General features: G+C 36.5%; 1 protein-coding gene across 1 annotated transcript in view; it reads left to right on the plus strand.

Annotated features, from left to right (window-relative positions):
• CPQ (carboxypeptidase Q) overlaps window positions 1-22,978 on the plus strand; it is a 458,745-nt gene that overhangs the window by 173,523 nt on the left and 262,244 nt on the right. Inside the window, exon 4 of the mRNA XM_079126296.1 lies at window positions 22,486-22,693. Within this exon, the coding sequence (XP_078982422.1) occupies window positions 22,486-22,693 (208 nt within the window). The remainder of the gene's footprint in view (window positions 1-22,485; window positions 22,694-22,978) is intronic.

Raw genomic sequence — 22,978 nt, forward strand, 5'->3', positions numbered from 1 at the left:
GGGGTGGGGTGAGAATACAGAGGAACAATGTAATTTGAGATCACGCACTGTATCTTCAAATCCAAGCCCCGAGTAATTTTAACTAATACAGGCGCAGGTGGCTTAACCTTTCTGAATCTCATATTTCTCATCTTTAAATTGAGGACAATAGTAATGATTTTGTGCACATGTGTGTTTGTGTGTGTGTGAGAGAGGATGAGAGGGGGTGGGAGGGAGAGAGAGGAGAGAATGAGAATTGCTCACAATCGATGTAAACCTTTGGTGCTCAATAAATGGTAGCAATTATTGGTCAATTGCCTGTCTCAGTTTTGGACAATGTGTTAGATAAGAAAAGTAGTGTGTGATCCAATTTTGGGTGGTTTGAAGAAGCTAGTGAAGGAATATGGATTCAGTTTCATAGGCATTGGGAAGCCATTGAGAACTTTTGACTAGGGAGTGATATGATTAAGATATGGAATGGAAAATTTTATTCTGATTGCAGTCCTAATGTCGGTTTCATTGTAGAGATAAGACAGAAAGGATGAGAACCACTAGATAAGAAACATGGCATCTGACACCTGACTGTTACTTTCCCATCAGAGTAATAAAAACCCTGAGTTTTAACTGGCAACATTACTATCTAAAATAAAGACCTGTTTTCCTTGTAACTGTAACTGTGTGTAGTTCTCTGATTGTGTTCTGTCCAGAGAATAATGATGTTTCTTTCCCCTCACAACATCGCCTAAAAGATGGCTGGCACACCACGTTCACTTTTGTCTTTATCATTTCATTTGTCTGCCACTTAGGTCATCTGCCATCTTGGTCCAGAGACAGCTTCTATTTTAGACCCTAGGAATATTGGAAGGATGAGTTGGAAGGAGCCAGATTCCCAGAGAACTTCATGTGGCAGAATTGTCATGCTATCCCTAGATTAAATTTCACCAGCCTTTTACTTAAGAAAAGAATTAATAACTTCGTTCAAACCTCTGGGATTTTGAGATTCTTTGACTTGGAGCAGAATCTAGTACAATTCAAGAAAGAAGGAAAGAAATTACAATGATCTTAGTTCATAGGATTTGAAGCCAATCACAGTTATAGGAATATGGAAGAAACATGTTTGGAGCAGGGGAAGGATGATGGTTTGGGTTTGGTGTCCAAACCAGGTGGAGATGTCAGGTGAGTGTAATCAAGTGTTAGGAGCTTGAAGAGAGATCTGAGTTGGAGTGTTAGACTAGGGTGGGAACCAGGCCTTTAAATATCTCTAATAATCGAATATCTGGTAGGGGAAGAAATTTCTAAGGGATAGAAGTTTAAATAGTGCAAAAAATTGAAGGCTGTCCCTGGGCTATGTCTGTTCAGGCAGAGGAAAGAGTCAACTGAGAGTGAAATTGGGCAGGAGGTCCTGTCTGGTGAAGGTAAATACAGTGCTATTTTGTTTAGTGTTGGAAAGCTTTGTTTTCGTTTTTCACTTTTAACGCTTAGTTACAATTTTGTTAGACTCTTCTCAGGTGAATAGCTGCACACTCAAGTGTGCCAATGACAGAATTATCAAGGAATTCCATGGATGATGGATGGCTTTGGTCGGAAAGTTACTTAATGGCTGTTAAAGTCGTAAGCAGATGATCATGCTACATAAGTGACATGTGAAGACTGAGAGCTTATGAACAGCTTTGATGTTGACTTCAAATAAAATTACAAACAAGTCATATTTGATATATTTTAATAGTATGCATAATTCTTGTTTGTCTTCATGAGCATAGTAAGTTGCTGTTACTGTCCACACTGATATAGATCAACTGGGTGGTAGCTATAGGTAGGTAGGGTATGGCTGGAGGAAGAAGTCACAGGGGGCATGCCTTTGGGGTTTGTGGTTTCCCTAATGAGTGGTGCTCTCTCTGTGTTTCCTGGTTGCCATGTCCTGAGCTGCTTTTCTTCACCACATCCTTCTACCATGATGTTCTGCCTCACCTCAGGCCTAAGCTATGGGGTTGGCCAACCATGAACTGAACCTCTGAAACCCTGAGCCCAAATAAACTTTACCTCCTTTACATGGGTCTTCTCAGGTCTTTTGGTCCCAATGATGAAAAGTGATTAAAACATATACCTACTTTGTGGAATTGTGAAAAATTATAAGAACTTGCATAGCAAACTCTGAGACAATTAAAATGTTGGGTGTTTTAATTGATATCAATATAGTAATAAAATAATAAAAATTGGAGCTCTGTTAGGAAGTGGGGTCTGTGAAGGAAAGCTTGAATAGAAGCAGGGGTTTAATGCGTGGGCTCTGGACCCCTGGATGTGTAGTGAGGCAAGTGGCCCCATTAAGTAGAATGATAATGACAATTGTCCTTTGTAAATTACAGTGTGCTGGGCATTTTGCGTATAAGGTATGGTGACAACTCAGCAGCTCACTGACCTAAGGATTATTTCCATTTTATGAGTGAAGAATCTGAGGCTTAGCCCAGTTACGAACCCTCTGTCATACTGTCAATGTCAAAACTGGATTTGACCTTGATCTCTCTGGTTCACATGGTGGTCCTGTTCTCTCATATTCCAAATAGAATCAACAGTTCCCAAATGACAGCAGAGCTCTCTTCAGTTTGAGCACTTGACAAAGGTAACTCTCACTTGCTGAGACCCTGTGAGTCTGTCTGGAGTAGAGAGGTGATAGTTGCCTCTGTCTTGGGCAGGAAGGGCAGGGCAGGAGGCTCTGTGCATCATTTTGACAGCACTGAGCGGCACACAGGAGGTATGTACCCAGGTGTCTCACTCCTTGTGCCAGTGAACTCTGCAGGAGCCCAGCAGAACCCTTTTTTGGTGTCTTTGGTCAATAAGCAACCCTGTGGAGGGTGGCCATGTATTGAATTCCTATTCCACTCCACTTCAATTCATTTGACTTTGGAGGGTTCACACCATGCCCTTGCCTCTTAAGCTGAGCTTTCTCTAGAGTTGCTGTGTGACTGATTCCTTGTCAGCCTTCATTAGAAATTCAGATGATATTGATTTTAAATAGGCCCATGGGGTTTAGAACTGGTAGAGCAGAGGTAAGGAGGAGAGGTTAAATTTTTCCTAAATTCAAGTTTTATTAAATTCATCATTTCCCAGTAGTGCATATATAGTAATGGAAACAATACATTTTTTTTTTTTTTTAGTCATTCATTCATTCATTCTCTGGGACTCGGGTCCTTCCAACTCATCCCTCTAATACTCCTAGGGTATAACAAAGGTTAAGAGCCTACTGTGTACAAGTATACTGTGGTGAATACTAAGTGCTAGACCTGTAGAGATTCATGTATCAATCATGCCTGTCCTAGGGAATGGGGCAGAGATTCCAAGGATGGCATACGGTTTTGGATATAAATCTCTAACTTTACCAGAGTGGAATTTTGTTTTCTTAGAAGATAGGAATTGTATTTGTTTTGTTCATGGGTGTAACCCATCTATTCACTGCCTAGCATAGAATCTAGCTCAGTTATGATTCAATAGACATGTTTGTCTTATATTTTAATTGGTACATTATAATTATAAGTAATGGTGGAATTCATTATACTTTTTGAATTGACTTAACATTTCTTTGTTTTAATTTATTTTTATTTTTATTTACATATACATGAAAGTAGAGTGTAATTTGAAATATTATATATACGGAGGATAACTTATTCTAATTAGGGTCCTATTCTTGTGGTTGTACATGATGTGGAGTTTCACTCAAGGTATATTCATATGTGAACATAGGAAAGTTGTATCCAGTTCATTCTACTGTCTTTCCTATTCCCATTTCCCTCCTTTCCCTTCATTTCCTTTTGACTTAACATTTCTTATTGCATGCTCAAGTGGCCAGAATTGGTTATCAGTTCTTTTTATTCCTTTTAGTGAGATAGAAATTTTTGATTTTCAAAGTCAATCTGATAGTCAGATGGTTAAATTCTGGTAATTGGTGAATGTGCTTAGTCACAGATTGGATGAATGATTTATTTTTAATAAAAGCAGAAGGCTAATGACAAGCTCAGCAAATTGTTGGCAGTTTTAAGCCATTATAGCAGGTAGCTTAGGAAAATTTCTCGGCAAATGAAACCTGCTAGATTATATAATATTCTTGCAAGGCAACTAGGCAAATAACTTTTAAAATTACATCTATCTTGTTATTTAAAAGCAAAAATTACCTGAAAAGTCACATATTATGACGGATTGATTAGATATTTGATGGCATTTTATATGATTAAAAAATTTATAGATGATATTGATTTTAAATAGGCCCATGGGTTTAAATTAAACATTAAATTAAAATTCTAGATTTAGAAATAATAATCTCCATTCAATTACCATTTGTTAGAGTTAACGTTCATCTACTGTTGGATGATCTCTCCTTTTTAAAATACACATTCTAAATTTAAGGCTATACCTCACCATAGTGTTTATGAAATGGATTGAGTCTTACAGAATGTTCCAGTGCAATCTGAAACCACAGCAAATACTAGAGTTTTTATGTCTTAAAGTATTGTAATCAGTGATGGATTTGGAGTTATTGCCATCTTATTCCTGAATCTCGAGGCCTAGGCCTTAGAACACATTATCCAGATGTTTATAAAATGTCATTTTACTAATGTCCTGTTTATACTTTGCCTTTGTGGTTAAACAAATACATTTGCTTACTTCAAAGAACTAGATGAAAGAATTTCACTTCAACTAAATATTACATTTGAGCTGCCCAAAAACCCTTCATCCCCACCCCTTCTGTCTTAAAAGAACTCATTCCCTATTATCACTGATTTTCTCCATGACACATGACAAGAATTGAGTCTGTTTCGTGGGGTTTCATGTGAATACTGAATTCTCGGCATTGCTTCCTGTACTTCCCTTGGCTCTTCTATCTTACCTTAACAGTGTTTTCTCTTTGAAAGAAAACTTATCAATTTCTTAAGCCAGATTATTAATTAAAATATGCAAAATGAATGAACACCCATTCACTCCTCAAAACTCAGTAGCAAATCTAATCCTTTGAAAATCTTTCTGCTTAACTCATCTCTATTAATCAGCGTGAGACTAAGAAAAGGGTTCAGGAGAAAGCAATGGGAAGAGGGAAGAATAGACAGTAGCAGAGCTGATGCTTTATAGTCAGGTTGGGAGGCAGTTGAAATTTCAGCTTTTCTTTTTAAGTTAAGAACATCATGTAGTTTGATATTATTTTTAGCTTAACAATGCTTCATACTTTTTTCTGATCATAAATGTGGTATTTACACTTCTTACAAATTTTGAATATGTAGAAAAGTAAACACGAACATAAAAATCATTCATGATTCCCACCACCCAGAGAACACCACTTTTATCTTCTGGTTTTTTTCAGGTCATGTTTTGCTGTATAAATTTACTTCTATACATAATTGGGGTACAAATATGCAAAATTTTGGAACATGTTTCAACCATTTTCTCGTGACAATAAGTGTTCTTCAAAATGTGATTTTTGGTGGCTGTAGTCATCTGTTATGACTTTACCATCCTTTATTTGGTCTTTCCTGTCAAGTTTTAAGGAAGAAATTTCTGTCATTTCCTCTGACATCCAGACATATTCGTATCATCCCAAATTTTCTCCTATTTTTTTGTGCACAAAATTTATATTGCTTTTCATAGTTTACATGCAAACTTGGCATTTTTTCTGTATTGAAGTTTTTTTATGTAATTTCCTAGTCTTCATAATTAACATTTTAATGGCTTAAAAATTGCACTGAAATTGAATACTATATACATATAGCTATTTTCTTATTATTGAGTTCTTACTCTGTTGCCACTTTTTTGAAATACTGTTGAAATAATTTTAAAAGTATCTTAAAATAAGTACATTAGAATGTGTACATCTCATAAGTAGTTCTGCATAAATAACTTCCAAATCTAAACACGTATTCCAACATAGGCCCCACTGAAGTAAATGTTTCTAATATTTCTCTTTTGAAATTGTCTTTAGAACCTGTTGATGAGCTATACATTAAAAACTGGTCTCATTATTTTATAATATATCTTGGTTTAGATCCCAAATCATTCATTTGTCATACTTTCATTTGTTTATTCATTATTTTAATTTTGAAGTGCCAAATTATGCCTCCATGTAGACCATTTGGAAGGCTGCCAAATCCTCTGAAGGCAATTTCAGGGGGAAAATTCCCAGAATGTTTAGAGCAACGGGCAGTTGCTGCAGTAACTGTGAAGCCTACTGCAGCAATGGCTTTGGAGGGATAACACTCCTCCTGTTATGTGAGTTTGAGTAGATTTGTTACTATAGCCATGAAATCTGAAACACTGTAATCACACTTGCCATCAAATGCATGTCACATCTTGAGAGCAGCAACAGATTCTTTCATGGCACCTCCGTTAGTTGTGCACATGGGATGTACTTATGTATATGTGTGAAGGAGTTGTAGAATACCCTGTTGAGAACACTCTTTTGCCACACACAAAGACCCACCTGAAATAATACTGCCTTCTGGTGAAGGCTTGAACTCTCCAACACTCCGGATCAACAGCATTAGCATCTCCTGGGAATTGGCTGGAAATGCAAGTTCCCTGGCTTCATTTACTGTATCAGAAATTCTAAAGGGTGGATCCAACAATCTGTTTCAGCAAGCTCTCCATGTTATTCTGACAGATGATCTGTAAATGGTAACAATTACCTGGAGAAAAGCTGAAAATAAAGGTCAAGGAGATGACTGCATGGTGAAAGAAAGTTGGTGTTAGAGGTCACAAGTTGGCTAATTCAGTAAATGTTTCCTGAGTACTGATAATGGACCAGCAATTGTGCTGTAGTCACCAGATCCACAAAAATATAAAAGATAATGTCTTTGTTCTGATGGAGGTGATGGTTTGGAAAAATAAAGATAAGTGTAAATGGTTATAAATATGTAAATAAATCCAATGCTGCATGATACTTGGATATAAAAGTACGATATGATGATGCTGATGATGGTCTCCACCATCTATGAAACATGTTATCTTCAGGCAAGTACAAGCACTCTATATTGCAATATATTGTTTCTTTCAGTCTGTCTGTCAGAAGGAATATCAAAGATTCAAAGATTTCTGGGTACCTTAATAGGATCCCTTAAAATTGGGAAAGTTTGTTTTTGGTTTCAAAGTTCACCATTTCTTATTCAGAGCAGTTGATCCCTTCATGGACTCTGTTTGTCAGTTCACTTCAGAAATGTGTATTTTGGCACCTATGTCAGAATTAAGGTGAAGATTAAATAAGGTAAAGTATGAAATTGCTTAGCTCATCATATGTCACAGATAGTAGATAAATCATTGTTATTTTTATTGCTATTAACTGTAATCAGCATCGTCAGCATGAAAGTGGTAAGTGGCAATATGGTAAAGACTGTAGAGATATGAGCAGGACTCCAGCCAGATCTCCAGGGTTTAATTCTTGACATCTTATAACTGTGAGACATGGGCTTAGCCTTCCAGTTCATTCTAAAATGGGAAATATAAGCCAGTACTTCAAAGGGTTGTCATACTGCTGCATGAATCAGTGCATGTAAAACAGAGATGTGACCAGCACATAACAAAAGCTCAGCAAGTGTTAGTTATTATTGTCATTAGATGATTTAGAATACTCTCTGGACTGCTCTGCCAAGGAGTCTAACATTTCCTTGTGGCATTTTGTGATTTTGATGAGATGGTGTATGCTTTGGGGGCTCTACAGAACAATGATGTTACCCTTCTTTAAGTTTGTAGGATTCAAAACTCACTACATATTTGAGCAGAAGATTTCTTCAGAATATCTAAGAATAACAAGGGAAAAAAAAACTGATTCCAAATTAAGGCCTAAAATGTAATTGGGTAATTGGGCATGGCAGCATGCACCTATAATCCCAGCTATATGGAAGACTGAGGCAGGAGGATTTCATGAGCCCAGGAGTTTGAAGCCAGTCTAAATAACAAAGTGAGATTCCATCTTAAAAAAAAAAAAAAAAGCCAAGGAGAGGGAAGTTTTAAATAAAAGTTCATCCATTTTTGTTTTATGGAAATTTATCATTTAAGCAAATATGCTGTTAATGATGCACAGATGCTGTTTGTAGACACTGTTTTCTTCCTTTGCTTTGAAGTAACTGAGTGTATCACAGATTTTTACCTGTGCCAGCAGTCATTTTATAATTATGTGCTCCTGTCTATCACTGTATGGGACACAGATCTGACATGTGACTTTTATAAAGATTAGAAGACTAAAATATGTATCTGTTGCCTCAGAGGCTAAGAAGATGTACACAAACGTGAATAAACAGTTAAAACATCACCAGATGTATAGAAGAGTCCTTGAACACGTGTGATTGGAATTTAAAAATATTAGCTTTATAATTCTGCCTAGACTGTACACTGCTGGGCTGGTGCTGCAGAAGGATTTATCTGTACATATACCCTGTAACTGATGGTGGAAGAAAGGAAGAAAAGAAAATTTCAACCGACTTGTATCTATTAATTTGCCACAAGTGCTCAAATGCCTGCAAGTTAGAATCTCAGGAATTCAAATTGCCACCATGATAGCTTCAGGCTTTGCTTCCAGGTTTTTCACTGATTGTGGCATTCATTATTAAAAATTTAATTCCATTTATTGGTAGTGCTGCAGTTTGCTGGATTATGGTTTAACAGGATGACTGCCGTCTTTCTAAGACCTAAGTACATCACGGCAAATTCATATTCAATCTTTATCATGTGCACACTGTTCAGTTCTTTTATTTTAACAACATTATTTCATCTACATGATTCTGGGTACTGCTTTTGACCATTCGCATGGTATAGAAGTCCATTTTATTGCTCCCTTTCCTAAAGTTTCTCTGTTTGATTTCTTCTAGATTTACACATTTAATACACAGAGATGCAAACATCTTAGTACACTTTGCTTTTCCTATGGAATTGTCAAAGAGTTTCTTCTCCAAAGCAGAATGATCAGAACAAAGTCACTGAAGAATTTTTGTAGGTTTCGATACATTCTGGGAGAATCTTACTCGAGAACAATCAAACTAATTAACAGTACCACAAGCATGTTGTATATGTGCAGTTTCCCCCACAGTCTACATGTTAGATTTTATTTTTGTTTAGGTATGTAATGGTTCTGATGGCAATTTGAATTTATTTACTTGATATGATACTTTTGTAAAATAAAATGTTTAATATTTTTAATTTGAAAATATATAATGCACTAAGATACCACTTTGGTCATTACAAACTTTAGGAATATATTTGGTTGCAAATAAAAGACGATTTAACTTATGGTGACTATATTAGTCAGTGTTCCCTAGAGAAACAGAACCAATTGTGTGTGTGTGTGTGTGTGTGTGTGTGTGTGTGTGTGTGTGTGTCTGTCTGTCTATGTGTGCAGAAAGAGAGAAACAGAAAGGAGAAAGGAAAAGATTTATTTTGGGAAGTGGCTCATGCAGTTGTGGCTACTGAGTCTCAGGATCTGTAGTTGGCAAGCTGGTGACTCAGAAGAGCTGATGGTGCAGTTCCAATCTGAGTCTGAAGACCTGAGAACAAGGAAAACCAATGTTGTAAGTTCCGATATGAAAGCAGAAGAAGACTTCCGTTCCAACCCAAATCATTCAGTCAGGAGGAGTTTCTTCCTACTCAGCCTTTCTGTTCTATCCACGTCTTCAGTTAATTGGTGAGGCCCACCCACATGGGGAGGGCAATCTGCTTTGCTCAGTCTGATTTAAAGGCTAATCCTGTCCAGGAACGCCCTCACGGACATATTGAGCATAATGATTGACCAAATATCTGAGTGCTTTGGGGCCCAGTCTTGTTGATCATTAAGCATCACAGTGGCTTAGAGGCATGAGAATTTATTTACCATACTTAACCATGAATCACATTGGACACCTAATCAATGAGTCTGAGTTTCAGGCTCTTTCTATCTGATTCTCCATCCATGCCTTCATCCTCATGCTTGCTGACATATGGTCGTAAGACAGCTGCTGTCTCTTCGGGCTTCCACCCTTGTTCTAAACAGAGAAGCAGCAGGATGGGCAGAAGAGTATGCAAAAACTCTCTTCTCTGAGTTTTACCTCTGCCTCCATCTGATTGTCTGAACCACATCATATTCCCAAGTTATACTTGCAAGGGAAGCTGGAAAAATGGGTGTCTGGTTATTCAACATTGTAGAGGAGGGTAAAAGAGAGTGTTTGGAAATGGTGTTGGATGAAACACTATGGAGTTATTTCTCAAACCTCTAACCATGTAGAATCTGGATATAGTTTTGGTCAATTCTCTTCAAAATATTTTGTACAGTAATGAATTCTGTGTATCATATTCTTTCTGCGTGCAATTGTGTCATTTTTTAAATCTTTTTGAAGTCACATTTTATTTTGGAAGAAAGTTAATTTTGATCTATCTCATGTATTCTGTCCTTGCTTATATTTTACATTTTAAAAAGCTTTGCAGTTATATTAATATTTATTACATAGTTATTTTCCTTTTTGTATGTTTTCTATCTTAAAAATTTTTTTCTGGAATCCATATTTTATATATTGGTTAAATATATTGGTTAAATCAGTCTTTTTATTTTAAAAATCTGATAAGATTTTGTTACATTAAATTGCTTACTCTCTGGGAACATTTCATTATCGAATACATTCAGCATATACGTATTTGTTGAATATAAAGATAGGGTAACAACTATAAATACTCAAAGTATGGTAAATCCTATAAATTCTTACTATATGAAGAAGAATTAGATGTGGCCTTACCTTTTAAGAAACTCATGTGTAGGATATGATGTTTAAATTGTTAATCAGCATTTCATTGCTATGAGAAAATATCTGAGAAAACAACTTAAAGGAGGAGAGATTCATTTTGGCCCACATGTTCTGAGGTGTCCGCCTGTGGTCAGGCCACCCTGTTGCTGTGGGCCTGAAGTGAGGCAGAACATGGTGGTAGAAGGGCACAGTGGAGGGAAGCTGCCCACTGCATGGCAGCCAGGAAGCAGAGAGTGAATGAAGAAGGGGCCAAGGACAAGATGCAGTCCTCAAGGGCACATCTCCAAGCACCTACTACTCTCTTCAACTAGTCTTACTCCTCCAGTTTTCACCACCTACCAATGAGCCATTCTGCTTTGAATCCATCAGTAGATTAATCTGTTGATGAGGTTAGAACCTTCATGATCCAATTCCTTCCTCCAAGCCCCACCTCTGAACTTTGCTACACTGTGGACCAAGACTTCAACACATGAGTTTTGGGCAGACATTCCAGATTCAAATCATAACAAAATATATAATTATAATATAATGTCCTAGAGGCTATAGATAGAGGGATGGAGGGGCCCAAGAGTAGATAGGAGAGTGCATGTCCAGTTCTGTCCAGATAGTTTGCAGAGATGTTACAGAAGGACCATTTAGTTGAAACTTGAAGGAAGATATCCAGGTGTTGCCGGGGGGAGGGAATGGGTCAGACAGAGCCAGCCTGCTGATAAAGGGAGAGGAGTCTTCTGAGAGTGGTATGACATCAGCACCTCTCAGGAGCATAGAGGGTTCATGTGGGGAGTGACAAGAGCTGGGGTCAGGTTACAGAAGACTTTATATATCACACAGGTATAGAACTTATTTTCTGGCAATGGGAGCCAGTGGAGGGTTCACTGCTCTGGGGGAGCTGGAAATACTGTTGCTAGCATTATTTCAATAAGCTGTATTGGGATGTCACAAACTATATTCTTGTCTTGGTGGTCCTTCTTTTTTGTAGGGATTGAATAGAGGGGCACTTACCACTGACCTACATCCCTAGCCCTTTTTATTTTTTATTTTGAGACAGGGTCTCATCAAGTTGCATAGGGCCTCTCATAAGTTGCTGTGGCTGGCCTCGAACTTGAGATCCTCCTGCCTCAGCCTCCTGACTCACTGGAATTACATATGTGTACCATTGTGCCCGGCTCTGGGTCCTTCTTAAAGGAGAGTGAGTTGACATTTCACAAAAGGTATAGCTCAGATAATCTATGGGATGATAAAAGTATGTGTGAAAAAGGGTTTTATGTTCAATTAAGTTTAGGAAATGCTTAGTCAATTATGCTTCTTAACTCTATTTTTTCTTAGAGCTTATAATAGGCTAATGTGCATCACGATTTCCCTAAATGGGTATCTTATGGATGGATTTAACCATGAATTTTTTTCTGCCTTACAAGATTTCCTAAGTTTAGCATTTGGTGGAAAACATTGAAAACATGGCTCTAGTGTTTCTTCATTGAGTACTTAATTGATGCTTTCTGTTATTTTTCCTCATGTCAAGAATGAATTATTCCAATTTTTATCCCAAGTGTTTCAGTCAAGAATAGATATTAAAATTTTCAAGTGTCTTTATCCTGCATCTTGTCCAAAAACATATTCTGTTAGTCATATGATTGGTCCTATTGCAATAGGAGGATATTGGGGCTCTGAGGTAATGAGAGAGGTGTAGTTTAGTTGAGTACAGCAGTAAATAAGGAAGTTTCTGAAAAAGAAGACAGTCATCTGGGTTAGCTGAAGTACCTTCTACTCTAACTAGTCAGTTACAATGGTTTCCCATTGGAGCTGAAGCTGAGAATAATAGCTGATAATACAGAGCATTTCTTTGTTTAAAGTTGCAATCTACTCTTACCAAAACATTTTTGAGTTCCTCCATAGATTTATCATTATATTTATTAAAGAAATCATCTATTTTAATATTTTTGTTATTCTAAGATTAGTGTTCATTTTGCTTAATATGGCTATACACACAAATACATATTTCTTTTAAAATGGTGAATATTGAAGTAGAAAAATAAGGAGATAAAGACAAATTAGGATGATATAACAAGTTTATGCAGAAATTGTAACATAATCAGAAAAGAAACAGGGAATCTAATGTATTTTGTGATGCTGAGTTTGGGCTACAGACTATATAACAAAAACTAATATTTATGCAATGCTTTCTAGCTGACAAAATATTAAGTGTAAAAATTTAGCTTTTTCTATTTTCGTTTGTATTTATGTCACAGGCAGTTACCTCCCCTAAGACTCTTTACATTTTTGTGTTTGAGAAAAAAGCTAAAAATCCTTCCTATGTGCTGTGGATGTTAAGAAGCAAACAGTTTTACCCCCTCAGCATCTTGACAGCCTTCCTCTGCTCGCTCTCTTATGGTGTTGGCTGTTTTTGAAGCTACATCCTCTGCACTGTTTGTGAGAGTCTCCTTATTGAGATCTGTAGGACATAAGATATTAAATGTGTCTGCTGAGTTTTGTCCACATGGATTCTGTCGCCCATGTGGAGTAGAATTCAGGAATCTAACTTTTCATGCCTTTTTTCTTCCATTTCAGCTGAATTGTAGATGTTAGCCATGAATTGTAGTCCCTTCTCTTTCTGGAGTGGATTTTTTTCTTCTTTTTCCTTTTATTTTACTTGTGCAAGTTGTCAATAATTCAGTGTTTCCCCTTTGTGAAAGTATGTTGTAAATGAACCTTTTACTTTTGTGTTGTTGACAATATGAAAGTTGGAGATGGATTGACTCTTATTGTGGTTAATGACAGTTTAAAAGTCTGAGATGAATTTGTTTTTAAGGTGGTAGATCTAAAAAAAAAAATTAAAGTCAATTGTAAGTTTTTTCCAAGAGAGTTACTGTTTTAGTCAGCTATTTCCCTGCTGTGACTAAATGATCTGACCAGCACAATTATAGAGGAGGAAATGTTTATTTGAGGGCTCACCGTTTCAGAGGTCTTAGTTCATAGAAGTCCAGCTGCAGTCCTCAGGACTCAAGGTGAGGCAGAATATCATGGTGGAAGAGTGTGGAGGAGGGAAGCAGCTCACATCATCAGGAAGCAGAGAGATAGAGAGAGACTCCACTCTCCATATATAAAATATATACCCCAGAGCCACACCTCAATTCCCACCCCCTCCAGCCATACCCTACCACTCAGTTAATCCCTGTCAGGGGATTAATTCACTGATTGGGTTAAGACTCTTACAACCCAATCTTTTCTCCTCTGAACCTTCCTGCACTGTCTCACATGTGAGCTTTTGGGGGACACCTCACATCCAAACCATAAGTTACTTTCCTAAATATTTTATTTTCAATGTTTAGAGCATTTTATGTCCGTAATAGTCCTCAAATGTCTACCTTTCTTAAGGATTTTTAAGTCAAACAAGCTTTCTAATAAACAGACTAAGTGTTCCTTACTTTTATAATGAAGAAGGAAAACAAAAAAACAGAATATCTTCTTGAAATACAAGACTAGTTTCTAAAGTGCACTTTCCTCCAGCCATTCCTACCTAAAGATCACCTCTTTAGAAAGCACTTTAAAACTTAAAAGTGTTGTGATGATTTTTACTCTACTCCATATACTTTATGCCCCTGCAAAACCTACACATTCTTCATAGAGATACATAATTGTCCTCCTGTTGGATGTTTAACCTATTAGTTGATGCCCAGTTTCAAGGATTGAGTTGAATTTTCTAAATTTTGAAGGACTCAGAAACATAAAGTGCCGTGTCCTTTATAAAGAACTAGTCAGAGTGACTAGCATTAAAGAAGTTTGATGTGTAGTAATCAAGTGGGAAATTTCACTTATTTATTTAAACATTGCACTATTTTATGTAGATAAAAGGAAAATATTCAATTGTCACCAAATGAGGTCACTTTTCATAGTATACACAAGAAATTTAATGAAATTTGGGGAACTGACTTAAGGCTTTCAAATTTCACTTTGGTCCCACATTTATTTTATATGTGGGATCTAAAATGGTGCACACAGGCATGAGCAGGCATGAGCTTTATTATACATCTCATGAGCCAGGTTCACAGAAACATGATTCTTGAATGAGAAAGACACCAGAATTTCCTCTTAAAAATCTGGAAACTTAAGACTTTTATTTTTTTTTATAATAGAAATTTTATTTTATTGTAAAATTTGCCTCTTTAACTTGCACAAGTCTGTGGTTTTTAATATATTTACAGAGTTTCACAACCATCCTAATTTTAGAACATTTCCATCATCCCCAAAATAAACCTCATACCCTTTAACACTCACCATTCCTCTCTTCTCCACCAGCCCTAGGCAACCTAAAATTTACTTTCTATCTTTGTAGATGTATCTGTTCTGGACATTTCATATAAATGGAATTTTGCAATATATGGTCCTTTGTACCTGGCTTCTTTCACTTAGGATAATGCTTTCAAGATTCATCTGTGGTACACCATGTACCAGAACATTTTTTTTTAAATAGCTGAATAAAAATCCATAGTATGGCTATACTGATGCATGTTAGGATTGTTTCCACCATTCGATTTTTATGAATAATGCTTTTATGAATATCTGTGTGCAAATTTTTGTGTGGACATGTATTTTCATTCCTCTTGAGTATATGCTAAGGTATAGAATTGCTGAGTCATATGGCAAGTATATTTTTAACTTTTTGAGGAACTGTCAAAGTAGCTAGATCATTTTGCATTCCCACCAGCAATGGGCAATGTACAAGGGTTCAAACCTCTTCATCACCTCTCCAATACTTGCTTCTGTCTGTCTTTTTCACGTAAGCACTCTAGCCGGTGTAAAGTACCATCTCATTGTGGTTTTTGGTTACATTTTCCTATGGCAAATGATGTACAGCATCTTTTCATGGGCTTGTAACCCATTTGGATATGTTGTATTGTCTATTCAGGTTCTTTGCTCACTTTTAAACTGGGTTCTCCTTATTATTGAGCTGTTAAGAGATCTTTGTATGTTTGAGGTACTGTACAATTGATTTTTGTATATTGATCTTGTATCCTACAACCTTGCTGAACTTGTTAATTAATCTGCCATAGGAGATATATGATTTTCAAAAATTTTTCTACAATTCTGTATGTTATCTTTTAACTTTTTGGTGTTGTCCTTTGCAGCACAGAAGCTTCACATTGTAATTGTTGAATTTGTCTGTTTTTTCTTTTGTTGTTTGTGATTTTGATACTATATCTAAGGAACAGTTTTACTACCCAAGGTCCTGAAGTTTGGTAGTTTTTGCTCTCACATGTAAGTCTATGATTCATTTCGAATTAGTTTTTGTACACTGTGTGACATAGGGTTGCAATTTTATTCTTTTGCCTAAGAATATCTGATCAACCCAGCACAATTTGTTGAAAATACTTTTCTATCCTCATTGAATTCTCTTAGCATCATTTTTGAAAATGAACTGGCCATCTTATAATTTCTGGACTTTCAATTCTATTCTATTGATTTATATATCTATCTTTGTATCAGTATCACACCACCTTGGTCACTATAGATTTGTGGTTACTTCTGAAATTTGGAAGTGGGAGATCTCCAACACTGTTCTGTTTGTTCAAATTTCTTTATTTTGAGGTCCTTTGCTTTTCCACATGAATTTTAAAATGTGCTCATCAATTTCTTCAAAAAAGAAGAGATTTTGACAACAGAGATTGCATTAAATCTTTACATCAATTTGAGGGTATTCATGAATACTTCCAATCCATATATATCAGACATTTTTTTCATTTATTAGGTCTTTAATTTCTTTTAACAGTATCATTTATTTCTTATTATGGTTTGGATATGAGGTGTCCCCCCAAAACTTCTGGTTTAATGAGGGATATTTAAAGGTGAAATAATAAGATTATGAAAGCTGTTAACCTAATCAATCCATCCTAGTTTGAGTGAATGAACTGAGTGGTAATTAGGCAGGTGAGGGGAGGGGCTATAGAAGGTGGGTCACTGCGGGTGTTCCCTGAAAAGGTTCATCTTTCGTATGGCCTTTCCCACCCTCTCTGCTTCCTTGCCACCATAAGTAGGGCAGTGCACCTCCTTCCATGATGATGTGCTACCTTACTTGGGACCAAAGCAATGGAATTGAAAAACTGTGGACTGAACCTCTGAAACTGTGAGCCCCAAATAAAGTTTTCTTCCTTTAAGTTGCTCTTGCCAGGTATTTTGGTCACAGTGACAAAAACCTAACAGTTTCCAACAAGATGTAAACCTCCTGCTTCCTTTGTTAAATTTATTCGTAGTAGTTCACTGTTTTGTTACTAGTGTTCATGGCACTGTTGACTTATTTTCAGATTGTTTTCTACCACTTTGTTACTGTTGTATTGTTCATTGCCCCTTGCTACTGTTTGCATATGGTTTGTGTCCTCCTCAAGGTTCAGGTGTAGGTAACCTGGTCCTCAGATGGGAGCTATTGAGAAGTGGTAGAAACCTTAAGGGGTGGAGGATAGTTGGAGGTCCTTAGAAATATTGGGGGCATGAGGTATTCCTATTGGACCCTTTTGGTAATTGTTCAGAGAGGGCTATTTTAAAAGAGCAAGGCTGACCTCTTCCATCCTCTTTGCTTCTGATTTAAGACGTGATCACTTGTTTGTTCCCACTCTTGCACTACCATTTGCCATTTACCATGAGGTCCTTACCAGATCTGAGTCAATATAGGTGCCATGCCCTTGAACCTCCAAAACTGACCTAAACAACCTTTTTCTCTTTTTAAATTTTGGTGCCTCAGGTATTTTGTTATAGAAAGGATGGCTGATACACCATGGTACAATTACTTTGTGTATGTTGATCTTGTACCCTAAAACCTTGCTGAACTTGTTAATTGTGTATTTGTGTATGTGTATTCCTTAGATTTTTCTAAACATGGATCATGCCATTTGTGAATAGAGAGTTTTAACTCTTTCTTTCCAACTTTAGTCCTTGATCAATGTTTTCATCAAGAACTGATTTTAGATATTGTCAAATGTTTTTTCAACATCTGTTGAGGTGATCATGTGATTTTTGTCCTTTATTATTTTAATATGATGCATTACTTGGTATTATTTTGGTAATATTGATTAATTTTTGGATGTTAGACTAACCTTGCATTACTAAATTAACTCCCATTTGTCATACTTTGTAATCCTTTTCTTATATTGCTAATATTTTATTGGGGATTTCTTGAATTTATATCCATGAGCCATATTGGTTTGTAGTTTTATTTTCTTCTAGTTTCTTTTGTTTAGTTTTGATAGACAAAGTGACCTTGTAGAATGAGTTGGAATGTATTCTCTCATTTGCTCTTTTTTGGAAGTATTTATGAAGAACTGGTATTAATCTTCAAATGTTCCTTTTTTTAGTGCATTTTAATTATATAGAATAATCAGTTTCATTGTGGATTTTGTGTCTGCAAATAACACACTTTAATCATATCCACTTTCCTTACCCTTCCCCTCACCCTACTTTTGATCACCCTCCTTCTTTCCAATATAGTCTCTGTCATAGATAGAAGAAAACACAGGAAAAACAAAAGATTTCCCCCTCTAGATTTCACAAGGGAAAATGTGATACTTGCCCTTCTGTGTTTGTCTTATTTGGCTTAACATTATGATCTCTGATCCCATCCATTTTCCTGCAAATGACACTACTTCATCCTTAATAGCTGAAATACATATAGAGGGTGGGAGAGAAGCAGGGAGGGAGGAAAAGTGAGCTACAAGGGCACTAGGTGTTGATGGCATCTAGGCTGATTCCATAACTTGTCTATTGGAATTGTACCACAATAAACATGGGTGAACTGGTATCACTATAGTATGCTAGCATGAATTCCTTTGTGTTTATATCAAGGAGTAGTATATCTGGAGCATATGATAATTCTATTTTAGTTTTTTGAGGGACTTCCATATTGATTTCCATAGCAACTGCACTAATGTACACTCCCACCAGTAGTGTGGAAGGGTTTCTTTTCCCGTGTATCCTCACCAGCACTTACTGTTTTGTTGTTGTTGTTGTTGTTTGATTTTGCATTGTTTGTGTATCTTTTATTTGCATTTTTCCTATGGCTAAAGATGTTCAACATTCTTTCACATAATTATTGGCCATTTGTATATCTTCTTAAAGTGCCTTCTTTTGAGAGTGCCCATTTATTCGTGGGGTTATTTGTTTTTTTGGTGTTGTTTTTTGCGTTCTTTATATATTCTGGATATTAATTCTCTGTGTAAAGAGTAGCCATACAGATTTTCTCCCATTCTTTAGATTGTCTCTTCCCTCTCTTATTGGTTTCCTGTGCTCTGCATGAGCTTCTTAATTTATACTTACCCCTTTGTCTATTCTTGCTATGATTTCTTGAACTATTGGAGTCCTATTCAGGAAGTCATTGCCTATGCCTGTCTTGGAGTGTTTTTCCTGTTTTCTTCTAGAACTTGCAAAGCTGGTGATCTTACATTTCATTCTTTGATCCCTTTTGAGTCTATTCTTGTACAAGGTGAGAGAGAGAGGGCTCTAGATCCATCACATATGGATACCCAGTTTTACTAGCACCACTTTGTTAATGAGTCTATCTTTTCTTCAGAAAATTTTTTGGCACGTTTATCAAGAATCAAATGACTATAGCTGTGTGAGTTTGCCTCTGTATTCTCTATTCTATTCCATTGATCTGTGTGTCTCTTATTATGCCAGAATCATGCTGGTTTTGTTACTATGGCTCTGTAGGATCTTTTGAAATCCAGTATTTGATTCGTCCAACATTTCTGTTTGCTCAAGATTGTTTTGACTATTTGGGATTGTTTTTGCTTTCATATGAATTTATGATTTTTTTAAAAATTCTGTGAAGAACGTCATTGGCTTTTGGGTGGGGACCACATTGAATCTGTGGATCACTTTTGGTAATGTGACCTTTTTAACAATATGATTTTAGTTGATCCATGAAGATGGGAAGTTTTCCATCTTCTAATCTCTTCAATTTCTTTCTTCAGTGTTATGTAATTTTCACTGTAGAGGTCTTTCAACCTCTTGTTTAGGTTTATTTCTATCTTGTTTTATTTTTTGGAAGCTGTTATGAAGGAAATTGTTTTCAGTATATCTTTCTCAGTGGGTTCATAATTGGAGTATAAAAAGAGCTATTGGTTTTTTCATAGGTTGATTTTGCATCCTGCTACTTTGCTGAATTTGTTTATCAGTTCTCAAATTCTTCTGGAAGAACCTTTAGGGTCTTCTAAGTTTAGGATTATGTCATCTTAAAATAGGGATAATTTCATTTCTTTCTTTCCTGTGTATGTCTCTTTTACTTTTTCTCTTGCCTAATTGCTCTGGCTAAAATTTCAAGTACTATATTGAATTGGAATGGTGAAAGCAGACCTCCTTGTCTTGGTCCTAATTTTGGAAGAAATTTTTTCAGTTTTTCCCCATTTTGTATGATGTTGACTATGGGTTTTTCCTATATAGCCCTTAATATGTTGGCACAAATCCATCTAAACCTGGTGCCTCCAGGGCTTTTATCATGAGGGGATGTTGAATTTTGTTGATGACTTTTTCTGCCTCTATGTAGATGATCATGTAATTTTTGCCTTGATTTTTTAACCACTTCCTTGGTAGTTTACACTTTGCTACTGTTACATTGCAGAGCATATAAATGAAGGCATAAAGGTGGTGTTTATGCCAATTGTTTCCTCTAGGACAATTTCACTATAGTGAAAGTATAAGATTCCAAAAAAACACTGAGTCTTCGTTTTGTCCTGTTATACTAAACAATGAAGTATTCACCAGGGAAGATGTATTTAATTGCAGAAAAAGATTGAAAGGCCTTTATATTTTGAATTTAGAATCATGGCTAGAAGATACCTTTCAGTGTCATTTCTCCCAGGGGAGCCACGGGTACAAACCTGACTCACTAGACTCCTGTATGCACCCTTACCTATAACTTACTAGTACAAACTAGTCTAGAAACAGTATTTAAAGAGCCTATTAAGAAGTTAAACAGATCTTCTCTTGAGAAAGAGTCTGAGAACAAGGGGACTTTGTTGAATCCCAGACATCACATATGAGTAATAAATATTTAGATTGTCTTCCTACATGTTGCAAGGTAATTTTCAAATTCATTAATCATTCTACCAACTCAGTGGGAAAACTCTGTGCTGAAGAAATAATAACAACTAATGTTTACTAAGTAATCACTATGTGCCAAACACTGTCTTAAATCCTTTGTGTATACTATCTTTTATTCCTCATAGCAAAATTATGAGATTAATACTAAGATTATTCCCTGTTTTACAGGTGGGGGAAAACAAAGATGTAATCTGAGTTGCTTGAATGTCATGCAGGTAGAAAAAGCTGGAACCAAGATTTGTGGTTTTGTGACTCCAGAGCCTGAATCAGGCGTTGGAGTCAGTGACACACATTCCCAAGCAAGGATTCAGGTTCAGGTACTCTCTGTTCTCAGTTCTGAGCTTATAAGTAATTTTTTTTTATGAATAATAACTTTTGCAGTCAAAATTTAGGAAATAGCCATAGAGGGTATATTCAGATGGTGCTAATGACTAGAGATTAGTCTCTGCAGAGAGATGTAATAAGCAAGTTAATAAATATTTAACATTTATTGAAGTATTACTATGTTCTAGGGTAATTTATTTACTTGTGGAAATTGATTCAGTCTGAAAATAATTCTATGAAATATGTACTATTATTATCACCTTTTTAAATAGAAGAAGCTCCTGAAACAAAGATGTGGGTGATTTGCCCAAGGACAATTTGCATTAAATGGCATAGCTCAGATTTGAATCCACATAATCTTGTTCCAGAGCCTCTGTTCTTAACCATTTTGCTCTACAATTTCCCTCAGTAAACAGTTTTCTGAAATATGGTCAGAACAAAGCAGTCACACCAAGAAATTGGTTAGATATAAAACAGGATTATTGTTTGTGTATGTGGCTTGGAGTCACTCCTATGGGAGAGAAGCTTCAGACTCTTATCCACAGAGAGAAAGATATCATGGCTGAGTGGAGAAGGGCTTCCCTCAACATGTGAGACAGCTCAAAACAAATAGGTGAATAGGGAAAAAAATCAAAAGGCTTTTATCTTCCGTTTCAACAGGAGATGGAAACAGACTAATAGGTTGTGTTATGCATGCAGAAGCTGGGCTATGGTCTTGGTCTGGGAAGAACTGTGGTCTGAGAGGGTCTGGAGCTGTATCCCAGGTATAAAAAGGGACAGTTGGAACATGCAGTTTTAGAAAATGATTTTGATGAACTTCATTAGCAGATACAGAGGTTGAATGAACAGTACATTAACATAGATTCCAGTGTAAGTATTTTGAGTAGCTTCTGGATCTAGGTTCCTTCAGTCTTTTCCTCGTAGGAGCACACATATTTCCTTGCATATTTTTCTATAGTTTTCCTGTGCAGTCTTCTACCAATAGCACAGGGTCATATATTTGAAGCTTACCTTGGATGGAAAGAGTTCCAGTGTCAGTCAGTGATCACAGGACTGACAGTATTTTCTTCCAAGCACGTGGATCTTCTGGTCTGTACCCTTAACAAACTTCAGAGCTCCTTTATTTCCTATCCACATGTCCTCTTGGTCATGAAAGCACTGTTAATGTCCTTCAGAGTCTGTGGCAATTTGAAACTCAAAATGATCATCCAACTTATCAAAAAAAATTCTTATAACATTTTCAGTGAGATAATTATTAAATTGAAATTTTAAAGCCTCCACATAAGAGTCAAAGGTTAATATGCAAAGGTTCCTGGTCCACTTTCACTTACTTTCAAGGTAACCTGTGGCTTCTTTTCCCAAGTCCTCACACAGGTATTCAGGAATACCAGGATGGTGTGCCTAAGATCCCAACAGCCTGTATTACTGTGGAAGATGCAGAAATGATGTCAAGAATGGCTTCTAATGGAAACACGATTGTTATTCAGCTGAAGATGGGAGCAAAGACCTACCCAGATACTGATTCCTTCAACACGGTAGCAGAGATCACTGGGAGCAAATATCCAGAGCAGGTACATGAACGAGTGGGATGGGTTGTCTGGGAATAGGGTGTTCTGGTCAAGTTTGCATTTTTAGAGATCCTCTGGGGGAGAGAGAACACATGTTTGTGGAGATGGTCCTCATAGACTCATTAAAGACTGAAAATCTCTATCTCTCTACCTATGTTCCCATTAAAACTTTCATTACATTGGAGAAGGACAAGACAAATTGAAAAGCAGAGTGAGATCCATGGTGTGGAATCAACCTCTGAACAATTGAGAGCGTACCATATTGTACATATGTGTTAGATTCATTCC

The sequence above is a fragment of the Sciurus vulgaris genome, assembly GCF_902686455.1.
Source record: "Sciurus vulgaris genome assembly, chromosome: 1".
Taxonomy (NCBI): Eukaryota; Metazoa; Chordata; class Mammalia; order Rodentia; family Sciuridae; genus Sciurus; species Sciurus vulgaris.